This window comes from Girardinichthys multiradiatus, chromosome 7 (assembly GCF_021462225.1).
Source record: "Girardinichthys multiradiatus isolate DD_20200921_A chromosome 7, DD_fGirMul_XY1, whole genome shotgun sequence".
NCBI lineage: Eukaryota > Metazoa > Chordata > Actinopteri > Cyprinodontiformes > Goodeidae > Girardinichthys > Girardinichthys multiradiatus.
The window spans coordinates 21833720-21854317 of record NC_061800.1 but is presented as its reverse complement, the minus strand read 5'-3'; the positions used below and the strand labels follow the sequence as shown (position 1 = coordinate 21854317).

Genomic DNA, 20598 nt, shown 5'->3' with positions numbered 1-20598 from the left:
AGACAAAAAAACAAGACAGTCTTGTGTACATTCAAAATTTATTTATGGAATGGGGAGTGTAGAAAGCTTTTCTTACTTTAAGCAAACGTTTCATAAAACCACACAGAAAAAGGTCACTAAACCAATGAAGGGGAAAATGCATTTAATTAAACATTCACCTGATTTAAGAGCTTCGGTTGGTGTCTACATTTGCAGAGGTGATATGTGTTGTATTTTGACAATAATGCAATCTATGCATGTCACATTCGTGGTAACGTTTATAATAACTTAAGGGGAGTCGAACACTTCTCTCGCTTTGAGGAGAATTACAACAGATATGCAAGAAAAGAAAAAATTACAGCACATTACATGTATACACGGCAGATGTAGAAAAATAGAAAGGGTTGATTTGGTGAAGGAATGTATGTGGAGTAGACACAGAACCATCTGGAGAACATCTCATCGCTCTACTTCCAGTTACGCACGGCCCTTTTTAAAGTCTGTTTGCTGATTCCTGCTGTGTACAAGATTGCTGCCAGATCTGAAACAAAAGGCTAAACGTGAGCCAACGAGGGATTTTGTACAAAGACAAAAGAGCAGACAAACTGGAACCCATCACAGAACCCAGACCCTCCGTCGACCAAGTATTTACAATCAAAATCTTAGTTAAATCAGGAAAGATGTGCTTTGCTAAGACATTTCCAAAGCTTGACATTAAAGGGATAGTTCAGCTTTGAGGAGTGAGGTTCTGTTGAAAGGTTTATATGCAGTTAATATCTTACGATATATTACTCTGTTGGTGTCTTTATTTAGTACCAATCCAGGTTAGTTGGTCCTCGAGGCTGAAGCCACTGTCTTAAAACAACTTCTTTTAAAAATCAGAAAAGCTTCATGTTCCATTCTCAGTATGCGTTTCGCACAGGAAGGTAATCGGTGGTGCACAATCAGTGGGTCAAACAATCATCGGTTTCTGTGTAATTTTTTTTCACAGCAGGTTTAAAAGCATAGAAGCATCATTTTACAATTTTAAATTAAACTGTATTTTTACTTTCCTCATATAACAGATGCAGGGCTGTAAGGTCACCCAGATCCTGCAACACATGAGCAGCTCACTGTATTTCTCCTGGGTGTGTTGCTAGCAGCTCTGTTTATATTATCCTATTTAAGCTGTAAAAGTTGATGTTTCCACGTTTTTTTATTAACATTTATTCTGTGAGACCTTTTTACATGCAATATCAACAGCTTATAGTCTTTCAGCAGAACCTTGTTTCAAAATTCTGAACTATCCCTTTAACCGTTCTCAAAACAAAAGAAGAGATCACAAAGTGCAGCGACAGTCGGCATAAAAATCAACAGTATTCATATTTGGTAATAATAGTCAGGCTTCAAAATATGTCAATAGTGCATAGAACGCAAACAGTAACACAATCTTCTTCCTTTCGGATTCTAGTACACTTCATATATTACACGAGCAGAGAGCATTTGGCCCATGCAGCTAATGCAACGGTGAAGCATGGAGATGAGCAGAAAACGTTAATTAAAGCACGTCTGTACCACAATAAAGCAGTACAGACTTTCAATACTTCTTTTTTTCCCCTTCTTCATATCACGAGATCACAAAGAAGACACTGGAAATATACAATCCTGCTAAAATATCTAGAGGGAGGCCCGCTCTCAGGACCTAAGCATAATTAAGTCATCAATAATGCCATGCACTACACTTACTTACAGCTAATCTCTGGCTTATTATATTACACATAAAAAAACAAAACATTAAATATCATCAGCTTTTATAGATTTTGATTGAGGACATATTTTTTCTTTGTTTTTTTTCTTCTTTTTATGTAAAACCTACCTGAAACACTTCAGTCGTGCAGCGAGGGGCTATAAGAGCCCCAACCTGTCATCTGAGAGCAGATGATGATGTCATATAAACACAAGCGTAGTTCCTGTACAAACACCATGAGGACTTGTGATTGGCTGAAACGTGCAAGGGCACCTTTGTCTGTTTGAAGGGGAAACCGTTTAGCTCTGTACAGTTAGGCAAAAAAATCGTTCCATGCCGGTTTCCTTTGGCCCAAACCCCTGACAGAGACATGCAAAGATTGATCTTTTCTGTTGTGTGAAATGCTAAAAACCAGCTTTTACCACAACCCTCGTGTTCATACTCCCTGCGGGGGCTGAGGGAAAGTGATCAGAATGGAGGAGAGCGAGATGGTGACCGGGTGGAGCAGGGAGGTGGGGGTCACACCTGAAGGAAACGTCAGCCAGCGGTCCTTTAGTTCTGCATCTGCTCGAAGAACTTGTAGGTGGGATTCTCGTAGCCGTTCTGCTGCATTTTGGCCAGATGATGTTCCTCTGGGGTCACTGCTGCATCCACCTTTAAAAACACGGAAAGGGAGTCTGTAATGGAACAACTGTACAGAACATCACGCGGGAACACAAATCAGTGCTATTTAGCCCTTTACCTCGATAACACCGTGATGGATGGAGGTGTACTGCTTCTTTCTCAGCATCACCAAAGTAATGACGATGACGGTCGCTATGACGACCCCTCCAACCATAAGCCCAATGATGGCGCCTTTGTTGGACCCCACGTCCTCAGCAAAGAACACCTACAAAAGCCCGTCAAAAGAGATGCGTTGGACAGGGCTATTAATGAATACAATGAAAGGGACCAAAGGATGGAAAATAAAATATTATGCTGCGTTTAAACAGTTTTCTTGAATTTGGTTGAATGATATTTTTAAAATCTTCAAAGTAGGGTTGCATGTTTGCTTCTTTCATCATAAACTTAGAATATTTTAAACTTTTGCAAAAAATATGAAGTTTTTGTAAGTCACAGAGCCATTTTGTTGCTACACGTTTTTCCATATTTTCTTAGGTTTAAAGATGGATGGATGGGTGAATGGATGGATGGATGGGTGGATGGATGGATGGATGGGTGAATGGATGGATGGATGGATGGGTGAATGGATGGATGGATGGGTGGATGGATGGATGGATGGGTGAATGGATGGATGGATGGGTGAATGGATGGATGGATGGATGGATGGATGGGTGGATGGATGGATGGATGGATGGGTGAATGGATGGATGGATGGGTGAATGGATGGATGGATGGATGGATGGATGGGTGAATGGATGGATGGATGGGTGAATGGATGGATGGATGGATGGAGCTGTTAGAGCATAAAGAAGAAACAAAAAAAGTCTGGAAATCTGAATATTTTTTCCATTATTTGTTAATTTGTTAAATACTGATCCAGACTTGGAAAATACTTAATTTTTCCAGACTGTGTAGGAACCCTGTTCTAAGCTCTTCCTGGAAGGCGGGAACGACCAGCTTGGAAGTCCATACCAGTTTTTGATGGTAAACCTCGTATCCAGCATTCTCTTCAGTGTCCATCCGCACCACCGGCATTTCCTCAGGCTTCAGGGCAGAAACTAGGAAACAAATAAATCTTATTTGAACAAGGAACGTTTCAGAAAATATGTTGGCACCTGGTGTCACAAACCTGTGAGAAAAAAAAAAACCACACAACAAAACAACATGCTGATTGACAAGAATGTTTTTCCAGCCTCCAGCACCGGTTTCCATTAAGAAAACTGATTGTGTGCCAATGAGTTGAATACAGGCGTGCAGCTAGGTATGCAGCGGTGGCTCATAAAAACAAAGATACTCTCCAGAACAACCGACCTGAGGAATTCTGATCATTTGAAAAAAATCATAATTGCAGTTACTTTCTCCAACCGGTTTGAGTGGAAACTAACTCCCAACAATTAACTTGCACAATCAGAAAGACCTGCCTCCAGGCCAGTTTTATGTTTTGTTTTTGATTTCCAGTAAAAAAAAAAAGAAACATTGAGAAAATAAAATCCAGCCACATCAGGACGATGGACTTTAAATATAAAACGTTTCTTTATGACTGCATACTGTACCCAGCAGCATTAGTCGATAAAAGTGTTCAGCAATTTTTGTAGCGGGCTGCACGGTGGCGCAGTTGGTGGCACTGTTGCCTTGCAGCAAGAAGGTCCTGGGAAGGTCCCAGCTGGGGTCTTTCTGCATGGAGTTTGCATGTTCTCCCATTGCATGCGTGGGTTCCCTCCAGGTACTCCGGCTTCCTCCCACAGTCCAAAAACATGACTGTTAGGTTAATTGGTCTCTCTAAATTGCCCTTAGGTGTGAGTGAGTGTGAGCATGGTTGTTTGTCCTGTATGTCAGTGTTGCCCTGCGATGGATTGGTGACATGTCCAGGGTGTACCCTGCCTCTCGCCCGTAGACTGTCAGGTGGGGTGTAACGGAGGACCCCAGAATGCAGACGAGCAGGCAGCATGATGGTAGGTGAAAAAGATTTAATGAACAAAAACTCTCTCACAAGAGGCAGGAACAAAAACAATAAACAGGCAGGTGAGACAAGCATGGCATGATCCGAAAAACAAGGTAACATGATCTGAAAATGTTTCTGCGATGATTAAAAGAACAGGTGTGTATTTATGGAGCATGAACCAGGTGAAGCAAGAAGACAGAATAGATAGGTGCAGGTGAACATAATAAAGTTGATTGACAGACCGGAAAGAACAAAACGTGACCGAAGCAAAACAGGAATTCCAAGGATACAAACTAATAGAAATATAACTAGAAAAACAGGAAACAAAAGCATAACCGGATCCAAAAAACCTAACATGACAAAACATGAACAAGACAAAAACTAAAGCATGGCCAGAAGTATGATTCAAAATCTTTCAAGAATAATAATAATAATAATAATAATAATAATAATAAACCAAAAACCCACAAATCATGACATAGACTGCTGGAGATAGGCACCAGCTCCCCCGTGACCCACTATGGAATAAGCGGTAGAAAATGACTGACTGACTGACCCAATTGTGGCTCTGCAGCATGACTAAAATTATGTTGCATGATTTTATTTGTGTTGTTGTGATGAATTTCACAGGAACCAAGCTGTGGGACTGAGTAGACTGTAACAGCAGCTGCTACTGTTCCTGAAAAAGATGCATTTGCAGATAAAACTTTAAGCGGGTGGCAGATTAAAAACGAAAGAATCCACAAAGTGAGCAAACACATATCTGTGCAAAATAAAACAGCAGCTCATCAAACTGTTGCTGAGATATTTTATTTTAGAAGAGGTGAACAGATCCCTGAAGTAATGCTTGTTAAAATCTTTACCTGATTTGTACCTTTTTTTTTTTGTTACTTCAACTGCTTTCAATATCCACTAATATCAAAAAAACATATCAAAGTGTGAGAAGGTGTGGCAAACACTCGTAACACAGATACATACCGGGTCGTGTCGGGAGTCCTCTGTCTGGATTAGGACGAGCGTCGACGGGCTCCACTGCACACAAAAGGAATAGAAGAAAATGGGTTTAAAACGATGAAACGGACAATAAGGAAGTTTTAAAACTGTTGAGTTTAGTCAGGTACTCCGGATACCTGTGGTAGATCTGCTGTCTGTAACTTTATGTACAGTCAGATTTAATTAATTAGAATATGCGTTCTGATACGGCTATTTTGTCAGATTAAAAGTACGTTTATAAAGTAACCATTAAACAGGTATCAAACATACTTCTCATTGAGCCCACATTTCTGTATTAAAAATGTTGTTTTGTATTGACCTGATGTAATATTATAATATTAAATGTCATGTTTTCATTTGCTGGAAGTGGAAAATCCTCATAGTTAACAGAAATAAAGGCTTGAAATCCTCTGTCTGTGTGAGCGTAATCTATATAAAAGGTTTCGGTGAACTGAGTTCCCGAAATAAATCAACTTTTCAATAATATTCTGATTTACTGAATATGACTGGAAGTTGCTCCCTCAGGGTGCCATGTAGATTTTGCATTTTGCACACATTTTATCACTTTTTAACAATCACAAGCTACTCTAAATTACAAGCGGTTCACGTGATTTGTTCTAGTTTTCCATAATACAGTTTTACAATAATGTTCAAACCAAAAGAGAGACTGCACTGGTTGCTGCAGCTCCTCGTCAGTCTGTGTCATGCCCGAACTCAGACACAAGTCATGACACTTTACAAAGTTCAAAGCAAAGCTCTTCGTTTAGAAGAACAGGAGAACTGACGAACTGGAAATGCACTGAAATATATTTCCAGGCCAAATTATCAGTGAGTCAGAGCAAAAATGCTACTGTTAGCCTAGCAGTTCAGAAAACTGCTCCGCATGAAAACATCGTCAGAAAGACACAAATTTACTGAATACTGTAGCTGTAGGTCAAGTCAGAAACAGATAAAGCTTTGTGTGATTTAGGTGACATGTCCTCAGAACATCATAGTAGCTTTCTTAACTGAGTTAACCCATGCAGAAGCAGCTTCCTGAGTCCTGTTTAAACCAAGTATCTGTCACTGTCAAGACTAGTGGAGACTGTAGCATCCTGGACTTCATTGGTGAGTGAGCTAAGTGGGATATTACACCAATACTAGTGCAGAGCATGTAAAGCTTATGAAATATAGTGATATTATGATAATGCTTTTTAAAGATATGAGTTTTTAGGCTTGTACATTGTTAGGGATTTATGAATTTGGTATCAACAAGAGCTTAATGTCAAATGATCGGCCTCGGGGACATAAAAATCCTGATAAGTACATTTCTTATAATTAGTCTCATTTAATTTTCAGGTATAAAAGAAATAAACCCATTTTTTAACTTTACAAATTTACACAAAAAACAGCATGTTCAGTTGTTAAGTTTTACTTTAACTAGACTCTTTACGTTAAGTATTACCATGGTTCTCAGTGTTTGGCTGGTTGAAGCTCTCCGGGTGAATGAAGCCCAGTCCGTCTAGGCCGGGTTCCATCGGAGCAGAACTGTAGGCCTGATCTGGCATCAGCGCATCGTTACCATAACTCACCCTGCCGTCCACCTGCAAACAAAGAAGGACTTTAATCAGGATGCGTCAGGGTTCCAACGCTAATGAGTGTCCTCTAAAGACTGACTCACAGAACTAGTCAATGGACTTATACATTTACAATGAATAAATTATCCTAAAACTGTGATCTTACAGTCTGAAGCTAATGTATTGTATAATATTTGATGCTGTAACATTAATTTGACTTCAGCTTCTATTTTTCTTCACCGTTTTTATCTTCAACTACATCAGCGTCTAAGTTTCTATGTGCATCGTGACTTTGTCCCAACTGCCATACTGTTTGGCTTTAACGCTATTTATACATGCAGGAGGCATATGTGAGTGGGGGCAGCCTGACTCACCCGCCCATCGCTCTGCAGGGAAGAGACTTGCTGAGACAGCTCAGACTGGACTCTCTGCACTATAATCGCTGTAATGAAAAGAGATAGAGTGAGCACAGGGGCAGGATGGTGATAAATGGGAGCTAGAGAAGGTGGGGGTGAGAAAGTGAGTTCAAGGGGGAAAGAAGAAAGCCAAGAGCCTGATGATGCTTTGCTAACTGACAGCACTGTAAGGTTTTATGAGCCCAGCCTTGAGACATCCTCAGCCTGTGAAACTCCTCAGTCAGCACCATCAGATGATGTTTACTTAATGCAGTCTGCTTGGTGTTGCTGATCACAACAATTTATTAGGGTAACAACAGTATTTAAAAGAAGAAAATGTCTTTTTTGCTGCTTAAGGGTTAGGATGACCTTGCTTTCCAAAGAAAATACCCAATAAATAAATGAGTAATAGCAATGAGCAAATATAAACAAGGTTTCCTGATTCATGCTGTCTGTACTAAATCTCTCACAAACGTTCTGAGAGCAAAGAGTCCAGGATTGTCTCAGTGTATTTTTGCAGCAAGTTAGGTACATATTGCGCCATAATTTTATTACAGTTGAACTCTAGATTATGAGACTGTCAGCTATTTATTATTATGTTGGACTCCAATTGATGAAGCAAAGGAAATCAGTATAATCCTGTAAAGCAGACTGGTTTTCCTAAAGGAGGCATTTTTCACATAATACAGTTAAGAGATAATGTTACACGTTAGCACCCATTCACTTCTGCAGCAGATACAGTGCCTTGCTCAAGTAAATGTATCCCTTGAGCTTTCTGTTTGCATTTTATCTTGTTACAACACAAATATCTATGTGGTTGTAACCACAGCAAGTATTCCTGCTATAAAAAATCTGAAAAGTGTGGCATGCAATTGTATTGAGCTCTGGCTGTGTGTTTTGCAAAAAAAATCTGCTGTTAGTCTCTGTTGACCAGAGCAGCCTTTCCCACATGTTTGCGGTGTCTCCTTCATAGCTTGTGGAAAACTACAAACAGATGTCTTTTGGCTTTCGTTCAGCAATGATTTTCTTCTTCTTGCTCTTCCATAAAAATCGATTTGTGGTGTACACGACTTATACTTGTCCTGTTGACAAATTCACCCACTTGAGCAGTGGATCTCTACAGCTCCTCCAGAGATGTAGCATAGGGGTGCTTTTCTGATTAATGCTTTCCCTACTCATCCTGTTAGTTTAGGTGGAAGGACATATATTGGTAGTTTGGCAGTTGTGTCATAGTCTGTATTTCCAGGTCATGGTTTCAACGGTGCTCTGTGAGATCTTTAGAGCTTCGGATATTGTTTTATAATCATACCTTGGTTTAAAGTTCTCCACCACGTTATCTCTGACCTGTCTGCCGTTCTCCTGGTTCTTCATGACGCTGTTTGTTTACTAATGTAAACAAACACCCAGGTTTATTTAAGGGTGTCAAGAGTAAACGGTACAAATACACATTTAAGCACCCTTTTAGATTTTCATTTGTCAAATTATAATCTTAAATGTCATGTTTTCATTTGCTGGAACAAACAGAGGATTTGTGAGACTAAGTGGGTCCAAACAGTGATACTTCAAGTTTGAACAACGTAATAATGAGCACTTGCCAACTTGTTTTTGGATCTCGTTAGCCACACTGGGCACCTTGTAGAGCCGACCTAATGACTGATTCATCCTCTCATCAATCACACGAAGGTGGGTCAGAACCTAAAGGTCAAGAGCAGAAAAGAAAGTCAAAATCTAAACTATTTTTGCCATTTTTTACCGGTTAAAAGTTTCTCCTCATCACATTAAAAAACAAAGGGGTATGATGAATGAGTTTTAGCACCTGAGGTCGGATCTGTGCAGCCTTCTTTGGGTCGACAGTGCGGACGTGTTCATAGTGTTTCAGCGTGTGCTGCCTGTCCCTCTGTTCTGCGCGGACGTACTTCTTCAGCAGGCTCAACACCTGTCGGGGCTGTCGGTGGCAGGAATTGTTAGGCTATACATTTTTTATGCTAATTCTTGTTATTTTAGGGCGTGTTCAAACAGAAACTCTAAACTCTAATGTCTTGTAAAGGCTCTAATATCCCTCGGACTTCTGCACATTTAGTCACATTACAACTATATAATAATTAAACCAATGAATTATTAACTATACATTATTGTTAAGTGGAAATAAAATGATATACTGTGTTGGTTCTAAGAAATTAAAACCTAAAAAGTGTGGCCCATCAACTCTGACCAACTTCCCGTTCCCTATTGAAAAGAAGTATTCCCATAGCATGGTGCAGCCACCACCATGTATCACCATGGTAATGGTGTTTTCTGAGCGATATCCAATCTTTTTCGCCACACATAATGATTTGTTTGTGAGCCAGATATTTCAGTTTTGGCCTCATCTAACCTGAACTTCTTCTTCCATATGTTTGCTGTTCCCCCTAAATAGTCAATTAGTTTCATGGAGTGTTAATTAAAGGGTGTTGAACACACACACAAGTCACCATTTTGAGATTTGCCCTTTCCTTCTGCTTCACAAGTATGCACACTTTGCTTTGTGTTGGTCTATCAAATAAAGTCCCCATTAAAACATGTTGAGGTTAGAGGCTGTAACATAAGAAGATGTAAAGAGGTTCAAGAGTTATAAATACTAATGCAAGCCACTGGAATTAAAAGTGCAGATGTGGTTTGGCGCATGCGTGTGAACGTGCAGGTGTACCCGTGGAGGATCAGCCTGAAGGGAGCTGATGTAATTTTCCAGTGCCAGGCGCCTGCGGCTGTTGAGCAGGGCTTCCACCCGGGCCATGTGCGTCTCCACCAGCTGTTGTCGCTCCTGCGCCGCCTCCTGCTCCAGAGCCTCCACTTTCTCCTGGAAGCGCTGCATGTGGGAAGCATTTTATAACTGAGACTGGTTACATTTGCAAACAGCCGAATGGTCTGGTGCCAGAAAACTGAGGGTTAATTTTAGAGGAAATATCTCCTTTCCACTTAAACCCGATTCCCACCTGAATCACAGCTTTCTTGTCCGTGCGAGGAAGGTTCTTGGCTTGTCTCTCGGCCTCCTCCCACTCCCTCATCACCTGAGGATCAAATGGTGGCATGGTGAAATGTCTGCATGCTGAATAATCCGGATGTACGTGTTTCAGGTGTGAAGCTCCCTACCTGAGACATCTTCTCACGGTGTTTGGCCTCAAGGCTTTCTTTGGCTTTTCGGAAATCTGTGTGTTCATTGTCATCCCCGGGTGATTCAAGGTACTGATCCACAGCATCGGGAGGACTGGGAGCTATGGTGGGCACTGGAGGGGAAAAACGACAGGAATGAATCCATGGGGGAATGACATGTCAAAGAGGATAAAAAACATGGCAAATTAGGAAGGCCCAGAAAAAAATGAAGGAAAAAGTGAAATCTGTTTTCTCTGACAAACAGTTAGTCACATAAAAGCAGTTATACACACGTCAAGACCTAATAAAGACACATGGGCTATGAAAGGACACCAAGTGGTATGAATAAGGAAGTGTCATCTGTGGGAATCTGGAGATAAGGCGTGAGACGATGATTCAAAATCAGGGCACACTGCACCACTAGTTCCTCCGCTCCAGCTTTCACTCAATACTTCATTCAGCTGTTCACACGGCAGGAAAGACACGGAGAGAGAGTGACAACTGTAGACTCTGCAAACTGCAGAACGAAGCATGCAGGCACGCATGAACTCAAACGCATGCAGACGCACACTGACATGCAGAGTTCCGACTTCTTCTTCTTCATGCTAGAAGTGGAGTTAGTCATTAAGGTTAGAAATGATTAAATGACTTGGTTTAAAACATTTTTTTGTGACTCTGAAAAGGTCTGTATCATTGATTCACTGCTTCCTTTTTATTTTACATCTTGGAATTGCTCTCGTACTTTAGAGTTCAAACATCGCCACCCCAACTGCTGACTGTGTCACAGACAATATTGTTCTGTCTAAAAAAAAAAATCAACAAGAAAATAGCGTATGTTTAATTGCATTAAAGTTTATTTTATAGTGATGTACAATGCTGTTGATTTTTATTTCATTTAATCTTTTTTATGATTCAACCAGTGAATTCATTTGGGCCCAATAGACTCCACAATCAACACACTATTTTCAATAAGTTTGCAATTGAACAATTTTCAGACTATTTCAGTAAAAAAAAAACTCCTTCTGGGCTGAAATAAACACTTTCCTAACTTTCCAACCTGAAGCCAGATGAGGTAGGTGCTGCTGCTTTGGTGTCTGACTGTTTGTTCCTCCCAGGGACTAATTAATTTGCCCAAGCTCCAAAAAAACATAATAGCTGTCAAGAGGCTCTTTCACGTCTTTTGTCTTGGGCCCCCATCAAAACATTTTTAAACGGTTGGTATCAGAGTTTCAGACGAAATGCAACCCTTAATTACCTGTATTAGTCTTTCTGTCTGCGCTTTTGTCAGCTGCACCCCAGAGGAGCTTTGTAGCGATGCACAGGACATTTTTATTCTTTTGATCTAAGACTGTTCTTGTGTCGTCGCAATCTAAGAATTCCCCACCATTTAGAAAGGCAATCACAATGAAAGAGCGACTGTAACGGCTGCTGCAGCCTCCTGTCTGTGTTAAAAGTTGAAGGAAAGTAGTAAAGTCAGCATGTGAAACAGTCCTAACATTTTATGATGTTCAAAGCAATCCGCCAAGTTTGAAAAGCAGCAGAACTGCTAAGTTTCCTTGTAGGTTTTTGTCTACACATGGTTAACTAGAACTGAATGCAGAAATGTTACGATATAAATTATCAACAAGTCATATTAACAAAAATAGAAACAGGCGAGAGTTATCCTAGAACTTCAGCAGTTTCTTGAAGACTGCAACTATGTGAGGAACACATTAAAACCTTCGCCTGTTTTAGAGCCACGTATTGTCAGAACATAATAGCTGCGTTGTAACTATGGTTCTGTGAATTCCTGGATGACTGCCAATCGCATTGGTCACTTGGAACCTCTCCTCATCGAGAAGATCCCAGGAGACCGAACGTGGTTCCCAGGTGCTATTAATAGTAGCGACGCCCAGGTAGGCTACATGTCGCATACTTGACTTTTCTGACCTGCGCGGAGACGTATCCACTTCGTTTACTCCAACTGGCAGTCAGGAAGGAATGTGTCTTTGGTGAGTGAGCAAGTGTAATGTGATGAATCAGCAAATGTCTGATCTTACTTTGATTGGTATGGGGGCAAAAATATCCTAACTGGGACATCCTTAAAGAAAAGCAATGAAATTATAAATCTTATCCTTTTGCCTTTGAGGAATACAATATATTTCAGAGACTAGCTCAGTCAAAAAAGAAATGAACACCACCTGTTTTTAGATCAGCAAACATTGACATTGCTTGTGTTTTGGATGACAAATCATGAAAAAATTCTAAACCTCTTACTGAATAACTGGATGTGAATCACGTTTCCACCTGGAAAACCACAAGATCCCAGCTGAACGCAACACTTGATTAAAGCTCTTCCTTAGATTTCTTTTACATTAGTTTGCCTGAGACAAAAAGGACGAGCTGGATGGCAGCCATGCTAAACACAAGAAAGTACTAAAAGCTGGAATACAGTCATCACAGCAGCTACAGAGAAAGTGAATAAGAATAAAAAAAAACAACAAAAAAAACGTTAGCAGCAGTAGCAGCCTGAGGACAGGAACCAGGCCGGTGAGGTGGACACCTTATGGTCCGACTCCAGTCCAGAAGCACTTACACGAGCTGCTACAGACAGCCAGGCAGTACTCCTCCGACTCAAAGTTATTCCTGTTGCCCCCGCAGCCCCCGAATAGGAAAGGAGCACATCGGCCCTTCCTAGGCACGAAGTACCAACGCTGCAGCATGTCGTGACACGGGCCTGACTCGGCGCGGGCCCAGCACACCGCTGAGGTTACGTACACACAGGCACATTGAAATAAACAAAAAAAAAAGGAATGGAGCTTCTGAATCTGATGGAAAACTTAAGAATGAAATAAAGGAACACCAGATGGAAAACAGATAAACACAAACGAGACGCCCAATCCCACATCTCACCTCGCACAACTTCCTCAACAGATTCAGTGGTTGTTGTGGTGGTGGTTGTCATGGCGATGTTGGTGCTGCGCTCATCGCTCTCCCGCTCATCAATTACGTCGTCGTCCTCTTCCTCATCATTGTCATCGCCGTCTCCATCCTCGTCCCTTTCAAAGGCATCTTCCTCCTCCTCGTCCTCGTCGTCCTCGGCGATGGCTGGCTGTGTGTCTGCTGCGCGCGTCATGCTGCCGACAGAGGAGCCGGGTCAGTGTTTGTGTGAGAAGATGTGTGCAGATGTGTGAATGTGAGAGGCAATACCTGTTGTCAGAATACTCATTCTCAGCTGCGCCCCACCAGACGTCAGAATCCTTCCCGTTTTGTTCTGCGCTGTCCGACTTGCGCTCTTCCTCCGCCGGGCAGCACACAAACTCTACGCCTCGAAAACGGTCGATGCCACACGGCAACAGCATCCCGTAGTCATGGAGATTCATTGAGCGGTCTCCACAGGACTAAAAACAAAGATAAAGGCCTTTAATCAGTGAAATGCATAGAAACAGCATCCAAAAGCACATCACATAACCTTGAAACCTTCTGATATCCATAAAAGCTGATTGTTGTGACACTTAAAGCCTAATGCGTTAGGTTATTATTCCAACATTGGTTAAATAAATGCCATTGCCTCTGCTAAATGACAGTGGTGGAGTAGGTTTGCAGCTGATATATGTGAGGCCCAGGAGAAAACATGACTCGCTTTGTAAAGATAAACTGAGACTAAGAAGCAGCCCCAGGGTAATGGAGATATTGTGTTTGCTATCCATCCTCACCTCTTTGGCTACAGTGTGCCAGTGCAGGTGGCTCTCACACTTGTTCATCTGCTCCTGGTGCAGGAACTTGCACTTGTCTGGAACCAGCAGGGCGTCGCTGACAAACTCTCCGACTGCAATAGTCACGTTTTTACTGTCTGCACATATCTCTCCAAACATTATCCCATAGTTACCCACAGCTGCAGCATCCCAGCCGCTTACCCAGGCAGCGATATGGCACCACAATGTGTGTGTGACTCCGGCACTGCTTGTGGCCCTTCTTGCACCAGTTGGTAATGCTGATGGGTTGGTTGGCCTCTACAACATTTGTGATCTGCAGATCTGGGTACACCTAATTAAGAAAAAATAGCATTTTACATTGCATTATGTGCCTTTTTGTTAATTTCATCTGATCTTCGTTCGTCTCCCCATCTGCTCCAAATCCAAATCTCTCTGCAATGCTGTCACATTCTGTCTCAAGTACCTCCTGGCAGTACTGCAGGATGCCCTCCTTTGTGCCAATGCAGCTCTTGGTGCCGGATGGGTCAGGCTCCCATTTGCCGGTCTGTACGTTGATGTGCATGTTGAGCTTTCCGCAGAACATGGCCACCTGAGGCTCAGTTATCAAAGCCACAGTGTCATCAATGGGCACCTAGATGAAAAGAAGACAACAGGTAGAACTCATGGAATAACCTGGTGAAAACTAGTCAAAGTTAACCCCTCTCAGTTAATTCCAAGGATTAGGAGTCAGTCTTAACAAGCTGTAATAACCTAGTTGATAATTGCTCACACCCTTCAACCCTTAAAATGACTTTCTTGATCAACCTTTTGATTCAATTCCAGAATTCAGGCTTCTTCGGTACGCACCTGCCATCAAATATAAAGAACATCAGCTATCCTTGCAGGATTTTATTGACATTTCCTTATTTGCATTCTTCAGCTAAAGCCATAGTTTGTAGAAAGGTTACAGAGCATCGAAACAATTTCACTGCAGAAAGGCAGGAGAAAGGAACACAAAAAACCACAGCTGCTTATATATCTAGAAAATGTGGACATTAATAACTGGAGAAAATACAGAACAACAATTTCCAACAATCAGCAAAACCTTCAGCTGTCTGCCAGATTCATCCGAGTAAGTGTGATTAAGTCATGACTTCATGACTGGAAAAATAAACTGTTGGAGTGGTCTAACCAGAACGTGACAAAAGACTTATGAGGCAACATAAAAACAGGACAAGAAATGTTCTCACACAGAAAAATGTTGTAGGCTGTCACAAAGGAATCATAACGTACTTCAACAAAGCATTAGTTTAAGGGTGTGCACACTTACAGCAACCAAATTATTAGCCGACTTTCAGTTGAATAGTCAGACGGTGCATCTCAATGTTTCATGGTGGGGACGGAAAAAGTAAGCGTCTCAACCGAGAAAAATGAAGCTATTCATTCTTTGAAGTCTGGACTTTCAAGATATCAATCATAACCACAACAAGGCTGATTCATTTTTTTTTTTTGTTATGGCTATCTTCCTCTAACTTTCAACATCAGAGAAAGTGAAAGACTGAAACCATGAAAAACAACACCGATCTGCAATGGCTAAAAATTCAGCCTTGAACAAAAATGATGATCACAGCAACCATGAATAAATAAACTAGCTTCAGCTATCTATCCATTTACTGCCAGATGTGTACAACAACATCCTGCCTTTTGAGGTTGACCTTACAGACCCCTGTGCCACAACCTGACTAAAGCTTCTTGACTATGTTTAGGTGTAAAATTAAACTTGACATGGAAGGATGTGGATAACATCCGACTCCTGCTGAGGAATATTGCTTTTCTTTGCAGAGAGACCTCGTTTCTAATCTGACCTGCGGGGCCAGTCGCATGATGTTAATTGGATATGCAGTTTATTTTTTATATATTTTTTATAAGTATGACATCATGTGGCTCAGCCATGCTCTGAAAACAATTTGCAGTTGGGGTGCATCAAATTAAGTCGTGTTAAACGAAGGAATGTAGAGGCAAAATTGTCTACATGACAGACGGAAAAAGACATAAAGTCAAACAATTTTGCTTTATCCGCCTATAACTGTAACATTCAACACACAGCTATTTATTAGATCCTTTATGGGCAGATTGCTTACAAGCAGAAATCCTTTAAAGCATGCGTAAACACTAAAATGTTGCATCAACAAATTTCCCGTGCCTTTAGCACGGGTTCAACTTGTCAGACTTGCTTTTGTGTATTGCTAAACGACAAAGCGTGGCAGTTAAGGAGCGGCAACAGCAGCCTTTAAAAGTTAAATATGTCATGTCAGTAAGTGCTTACACAAAGCTTAGGGCTTATTCCAAGAGTCTGCCTTATGACAATGTCAACATACAAAGCCTCTTTACAATGAGTTGATGCAATTGGATAACATAATAAAGGAAAACACATACCTTGAGGCTTATTGCCAAAAAACATCTTTAAATAGTGCAAAATGATAAAGAGTGAATTTAAAAGCAGTAGCGCTTTTTAAGCCACACCTGGTCAGCAGAGTTACCGTCAAAGTCTCTTATCGCCTTCTTGTTATCTTTTGGCTCATTTACAGAAACTGCTCATTGTCAGAGAAATGCTTTCTATTTGTTTGCTTCCTTGGTTGTTTTGTAAGCAGAAATCGTCTCCTAAACTGAAAGGCTTAACAGGCCTTGTGTCATTACAAGAAACAGATTGTTGCAAATGCTTTTCTCAAGTTTGATTTTTTTTTTTAAATACCACGGATACAACTTGGTGCACATAACATAGTATTTGTACCATCAACAGGGTTATTTTCTGGTGGTTCTTAGGTAAAAGTTGGCATACGACAGACCATCACCTGAGTAACAATGAAAGACGAAACCTTCAGAAACTGTTTATCTTCTGCAATTACTTTCATTTTAAGGTCTGGCTCTTTATCTTTTGCCATCTACTTGCTTGTTCTTTCCATTTTTTGTGCACACACAACTTACAGCGGCTTGTAAAACTATTCATACCCCTTGAACTTTTCCACATATTGTCACATTAAAACCACAAACATAAATATATTTTATTGGAATTTTATGTGAAAGACCAACACAAAGTGGTATACAATTGTGAAGTGGAATGAAAATTATACATGATTTCTTTTTTTTTTTTTACAAAAAAAAACTGAAAATTGCAGCGTGCGAAAGTCTTCAGCCCCCTTTACTTTGAATGCAAGAGTCCACCTGTGTTTAATCTAATCTCCATACAAATACAGCTGCTCTGTGACGGCCTCAGAGGTTGGATAAAAGAATATTGGGGAGCAAACAGCATCATGAAGTCCAAGGAACACACCAGACAGGTCAGGGATAAAGTTGTGGAGACGTTTAAAGCAGGCTTAGGCTATAAAAAGATTTCCCAAGCTTTGAACATCTCTGTTCACTGTTCAATCCATCATCTGGAAATGGAAAGAGTATTGCTCAACTGTAAACCTACCAAGGACAAGGTCGTCCCCCTACACTTACAGGCCAGACAAGGAGAGCACTGATCAGAGATTCAGTCAAGAGGCCCATGGTGACTCTGGACGAACTGCAGAGATCCACAGCTGCGCAAATGGGGTCTTTATGGAAGAATGGCAAGAAGAAAGCCATTGTTAAAAGAAAGCAATAAGAAGTCCCGTTTGCTGTTTGCCAGAAGCCATGTTGGGGACACAGCAAACGTGTGGAAGAAGGTGCTTTGATCAGACGAGACCAAAATTTAACTTTTTTGACAAAATGCAAAACGCTATATGTGGCGGAGAACTAACACTTCACATCACTCTGAACACAGCATCCCCACTGTCAAATATGGTGGTGACAGCATCATGCTCTGGGGGTGCTTCTCTTCAGCAGGGACAGGGAAGGTGGTCAGAGTTGATGGGAAGATGGCTGGAGCCAAATACAGGGGGATCTTGGAAGAAAACCTGTTGGAGTCTGCAAAAGACTTGAGACTGGGGCGGAGGTTCGCCTTCCAGCAGGACAACAACCCTAAACATAAAGCCAGGAACAACTACAATTGTAGAATGGCCCAGTCAAAGTCCAGACATAAACCCAATCCAGAATCTGTGGCAAGATCTGAAAACCGCTGTTTACAAAAGCTCTCCGTCTGATCTGACTGAGCTTGAGCTGTTTTGCAAAGAAGAATAGGCAAAAACTTCAATCACTGGATTCCCATTGGATAAGCATCGACTAAGGGGTGCTGAATACTTTTGCACAATGCCCTTTTTTGTTTTTTATTTGTAAAAAAAAAAAGAGAAAAGAAATCATGTATAATTTTCCTTCCACTTCACAATCGTATACCAGCTTGTGTTGGACCTTCACATAAAATTCTAATAAAATAATGTGGTTTTAATGTGATGATATGTGGAAAAGTTCAAGGGGTATGAATAGTTTTACAAGCCACTGTAATTACTGGTCCAGTTAATACAATCCTATCAGTTCTTTGCAATGTTATTATTGTGTACAGTAATACTGTATTGTGTACAGTAATACTGTATTAAACCAGAAACTTGTAATATGTGCAGCCTTACCATGGATTTAGTCATTATAACCAATATTTGCTCTCTAACGCCGCCGGGAACGCCTTAAAGTACAAGGTGTCCTGTCCTGCCATTTTTGTTGCTTTTTTTAGTAAAGCTTTTTGGGTTTAACTGGGTTAGACCACATTCTTTATTTTTTTACTACTACTTAACTGTTTGATTTATGATTTAATGTTCCTGGAAAAGATGTTTTATGTCCATCCCTTAAAGAACCCTCTTGGTCCCTTATTGAGGTAGGTCCGACCTTGTAAATGTGACGGATACACTCAAACAACAGACATCACACGCTAGTGGCCATAAAACCTTAGATTTCTGCCGTATCTACATGTAGACTTTGCACCTTTGTATTTTAAAAGTGGAAAAAAAAAACAAAGATAAACGTATTCACTGTGTTCAAAATGAGCAATCACAAAAAGCAGAGTGAAAAAAAAAAAAAAAAAAAAAGAGTACTGCTTTTACTGCAGGCACATTGTTTATATAGAGTGGCATTTTGTCTGGGCAAACCGAATGGGTGAGAAATTGATAAAAATCTGGAGTCTCGCTCCAGAATATTGAGGGTTTGTAACTCCAAATGTGAATTACAATAACGATTTTTGTGCAGCACATTGTTTGAAGAAACTCTTGCGCTTTATTACACTTTATTCAACCTACAGCAGTGTTTCTGCCTCAATTGGGAGCTGTAGAAGTGGGGCGGTAACTGGAAAATTACACCAGTAATGCCATGTTAACTTGTAGTAATGTCCTGTAACGGCAGGCCTGAGCAGGGCAGCATCTCTGCTCCAGCAGCAGCTAACGGCGCCATCTTGCTGAGTGAAACTAATCGGGCTGCATCCTTTTTTCCATTCTCCTCAGCAGTTTCACCAGCCCGTAGCTACAACGTAGTTGCATAATTATATACTCATATGCTGTGTATAGGAATAGCTGTCCAATTCCTAATAAACGTGACGTGTTCGTCGTGTTAGATTACCTTTAAACAGAGCAAACTGACATTTTATAAATCTTGTTTTTTTCCGTTAGCAAGAGCCCAGTCTGGGAAAGTTTCTAGAAAAAAAACTAGCAGACGTTAACAAGCTTGACCTCTGTAAGTGAATCTGTTCGGGGGGGGAAGATATATTACGGAATATTGTGAGAAGACGTTACACAAATTATTAGTGGTGCAAAAATATTGCAAAAAACATCCAACATGGCAACAGAGACCGAGCTGTCAATCACTGACATCTGACGGTAGGCCTGGACATTCCTCATATGGCTTGTTTATCCCACGCAGTAAATCTGTTTGCACAGCAGGCCTATTATCCAGATCAACTCCTGAAGAAAGATGCTATAAATGTTTAGAATAAATTATTTTCTAAGCTTAAATGTAAATGGAGACTGTTTATTAGTTAAATAAACCGTGGTACATCTGGTAACAGTAATGGAGCCCGTATTATTGTATCCCTAATGTCCGTTGCTTCTACGGTTAGCCGTTATTTTTAATGCGCCACAGCGGTTTGGACCGTCTAACGCCGTTTGCACGGACAGGCCAACCGATCGGAGCCTGAGAACAGCTCGCCAACACCCCGCCACAAGCTGCGGTTTCTCCGCTATATGCTCACCTCCGATGAAAGCGTCAAGGTCGCCACCAGTAAGAGCAGAAACGCCGTGTGCTCCCCCATACCGGCCTCCCGATGTCCAGCACCACCGTCGTTACCACGGATTCGGTCGCTTGGATTAAAAGAGAAACGTTAAAAGAGATTTAAACGTGTCCGCCGAGGCGCTCCGATCCTGGTGATGCTTCCCTGTTTTCTCCCGGAGGTGGCGGTGTAAAGCTGGAGGATGTGTTTGGAGTGGAGCAGGGAGGGGTGCTGCATTACCCATGTGTGTGTGTGTGTGTGTGTGTGTGTGCGAGGTCCAAATGGCATCCAGCTGTAACGTGCATAATTATTTTTTCTGCTTTAATTGTATTCAGTTGCATTACTTACAAACAACCCCGCAGTCTGTTCCAATTT

General features: G+C 41.1%; 1 protein-coding gene across 1 annotated transcript; it reads right to left on the bottom strand.

The window, feature by feature from the left end:
• Positions 1–21: 21 nt before the first annotated feature.
• On the bottom strand, positions 22–20479 carry LOC124871500 (amyloid-beta A4 protein-like). Its single transcript, XM_047370850.1, has 19 exons — positions 20206–20479; positions 14542–14709; positions 14280–14409; positions 14079–14191; positions 13573–13763; positions 13276–13499; positions 12959–13126; positions 10384–10517; positions 10227–10301; positions 9941–10099; positions 9071–9199; positions 8850–8949; positions 7234–7301; positions 6748–6886; positions 5289–5342; positions 3341–3426; positions 2448–2594; positions 2231–2359; positions 22–520 (listed from the first exon to the last, which is right to left on the bottom strand). The coding sequence occupies exons 1-18, from the start codon at positions 20263–20265 to the stop codon at positions 2258–2260; spliced, it is 2247 nt and encodes a 748-aa protein (XP_047226806.1). The 5' UTR covers positions 20266–20479; the 3' UTR covers positions 22–520; positions 2231–2257.
• Positions 20480–20598: the final 119 nt, after the last annotated feature.

Bases quoted from the DNA above. Each gene is read 5' to 3' on its own strand.
- LOC124871500 (XM_047370850.1), bottom strand. From the start codon at position 20,265: ATGGGGGAGCACACGGCGTTTCTGCTCTTACTGGTGGCGACCTTGACG. The intron at 3,427-5,288 runs GTATGTATCTGT...TTTGTTTCCTAG, and splicing joins AGGACTCCCGACACGACCCG to TTTCTGCCCTGAAGCCTGAG. The intron at 2,360-2,447 runs GTAAAGGGCTAA...GTGTTTTTAAAG, and splicing joins TCCATCACGGTGTTATCGAG to GTGGATGCAGCAGTGACCCC.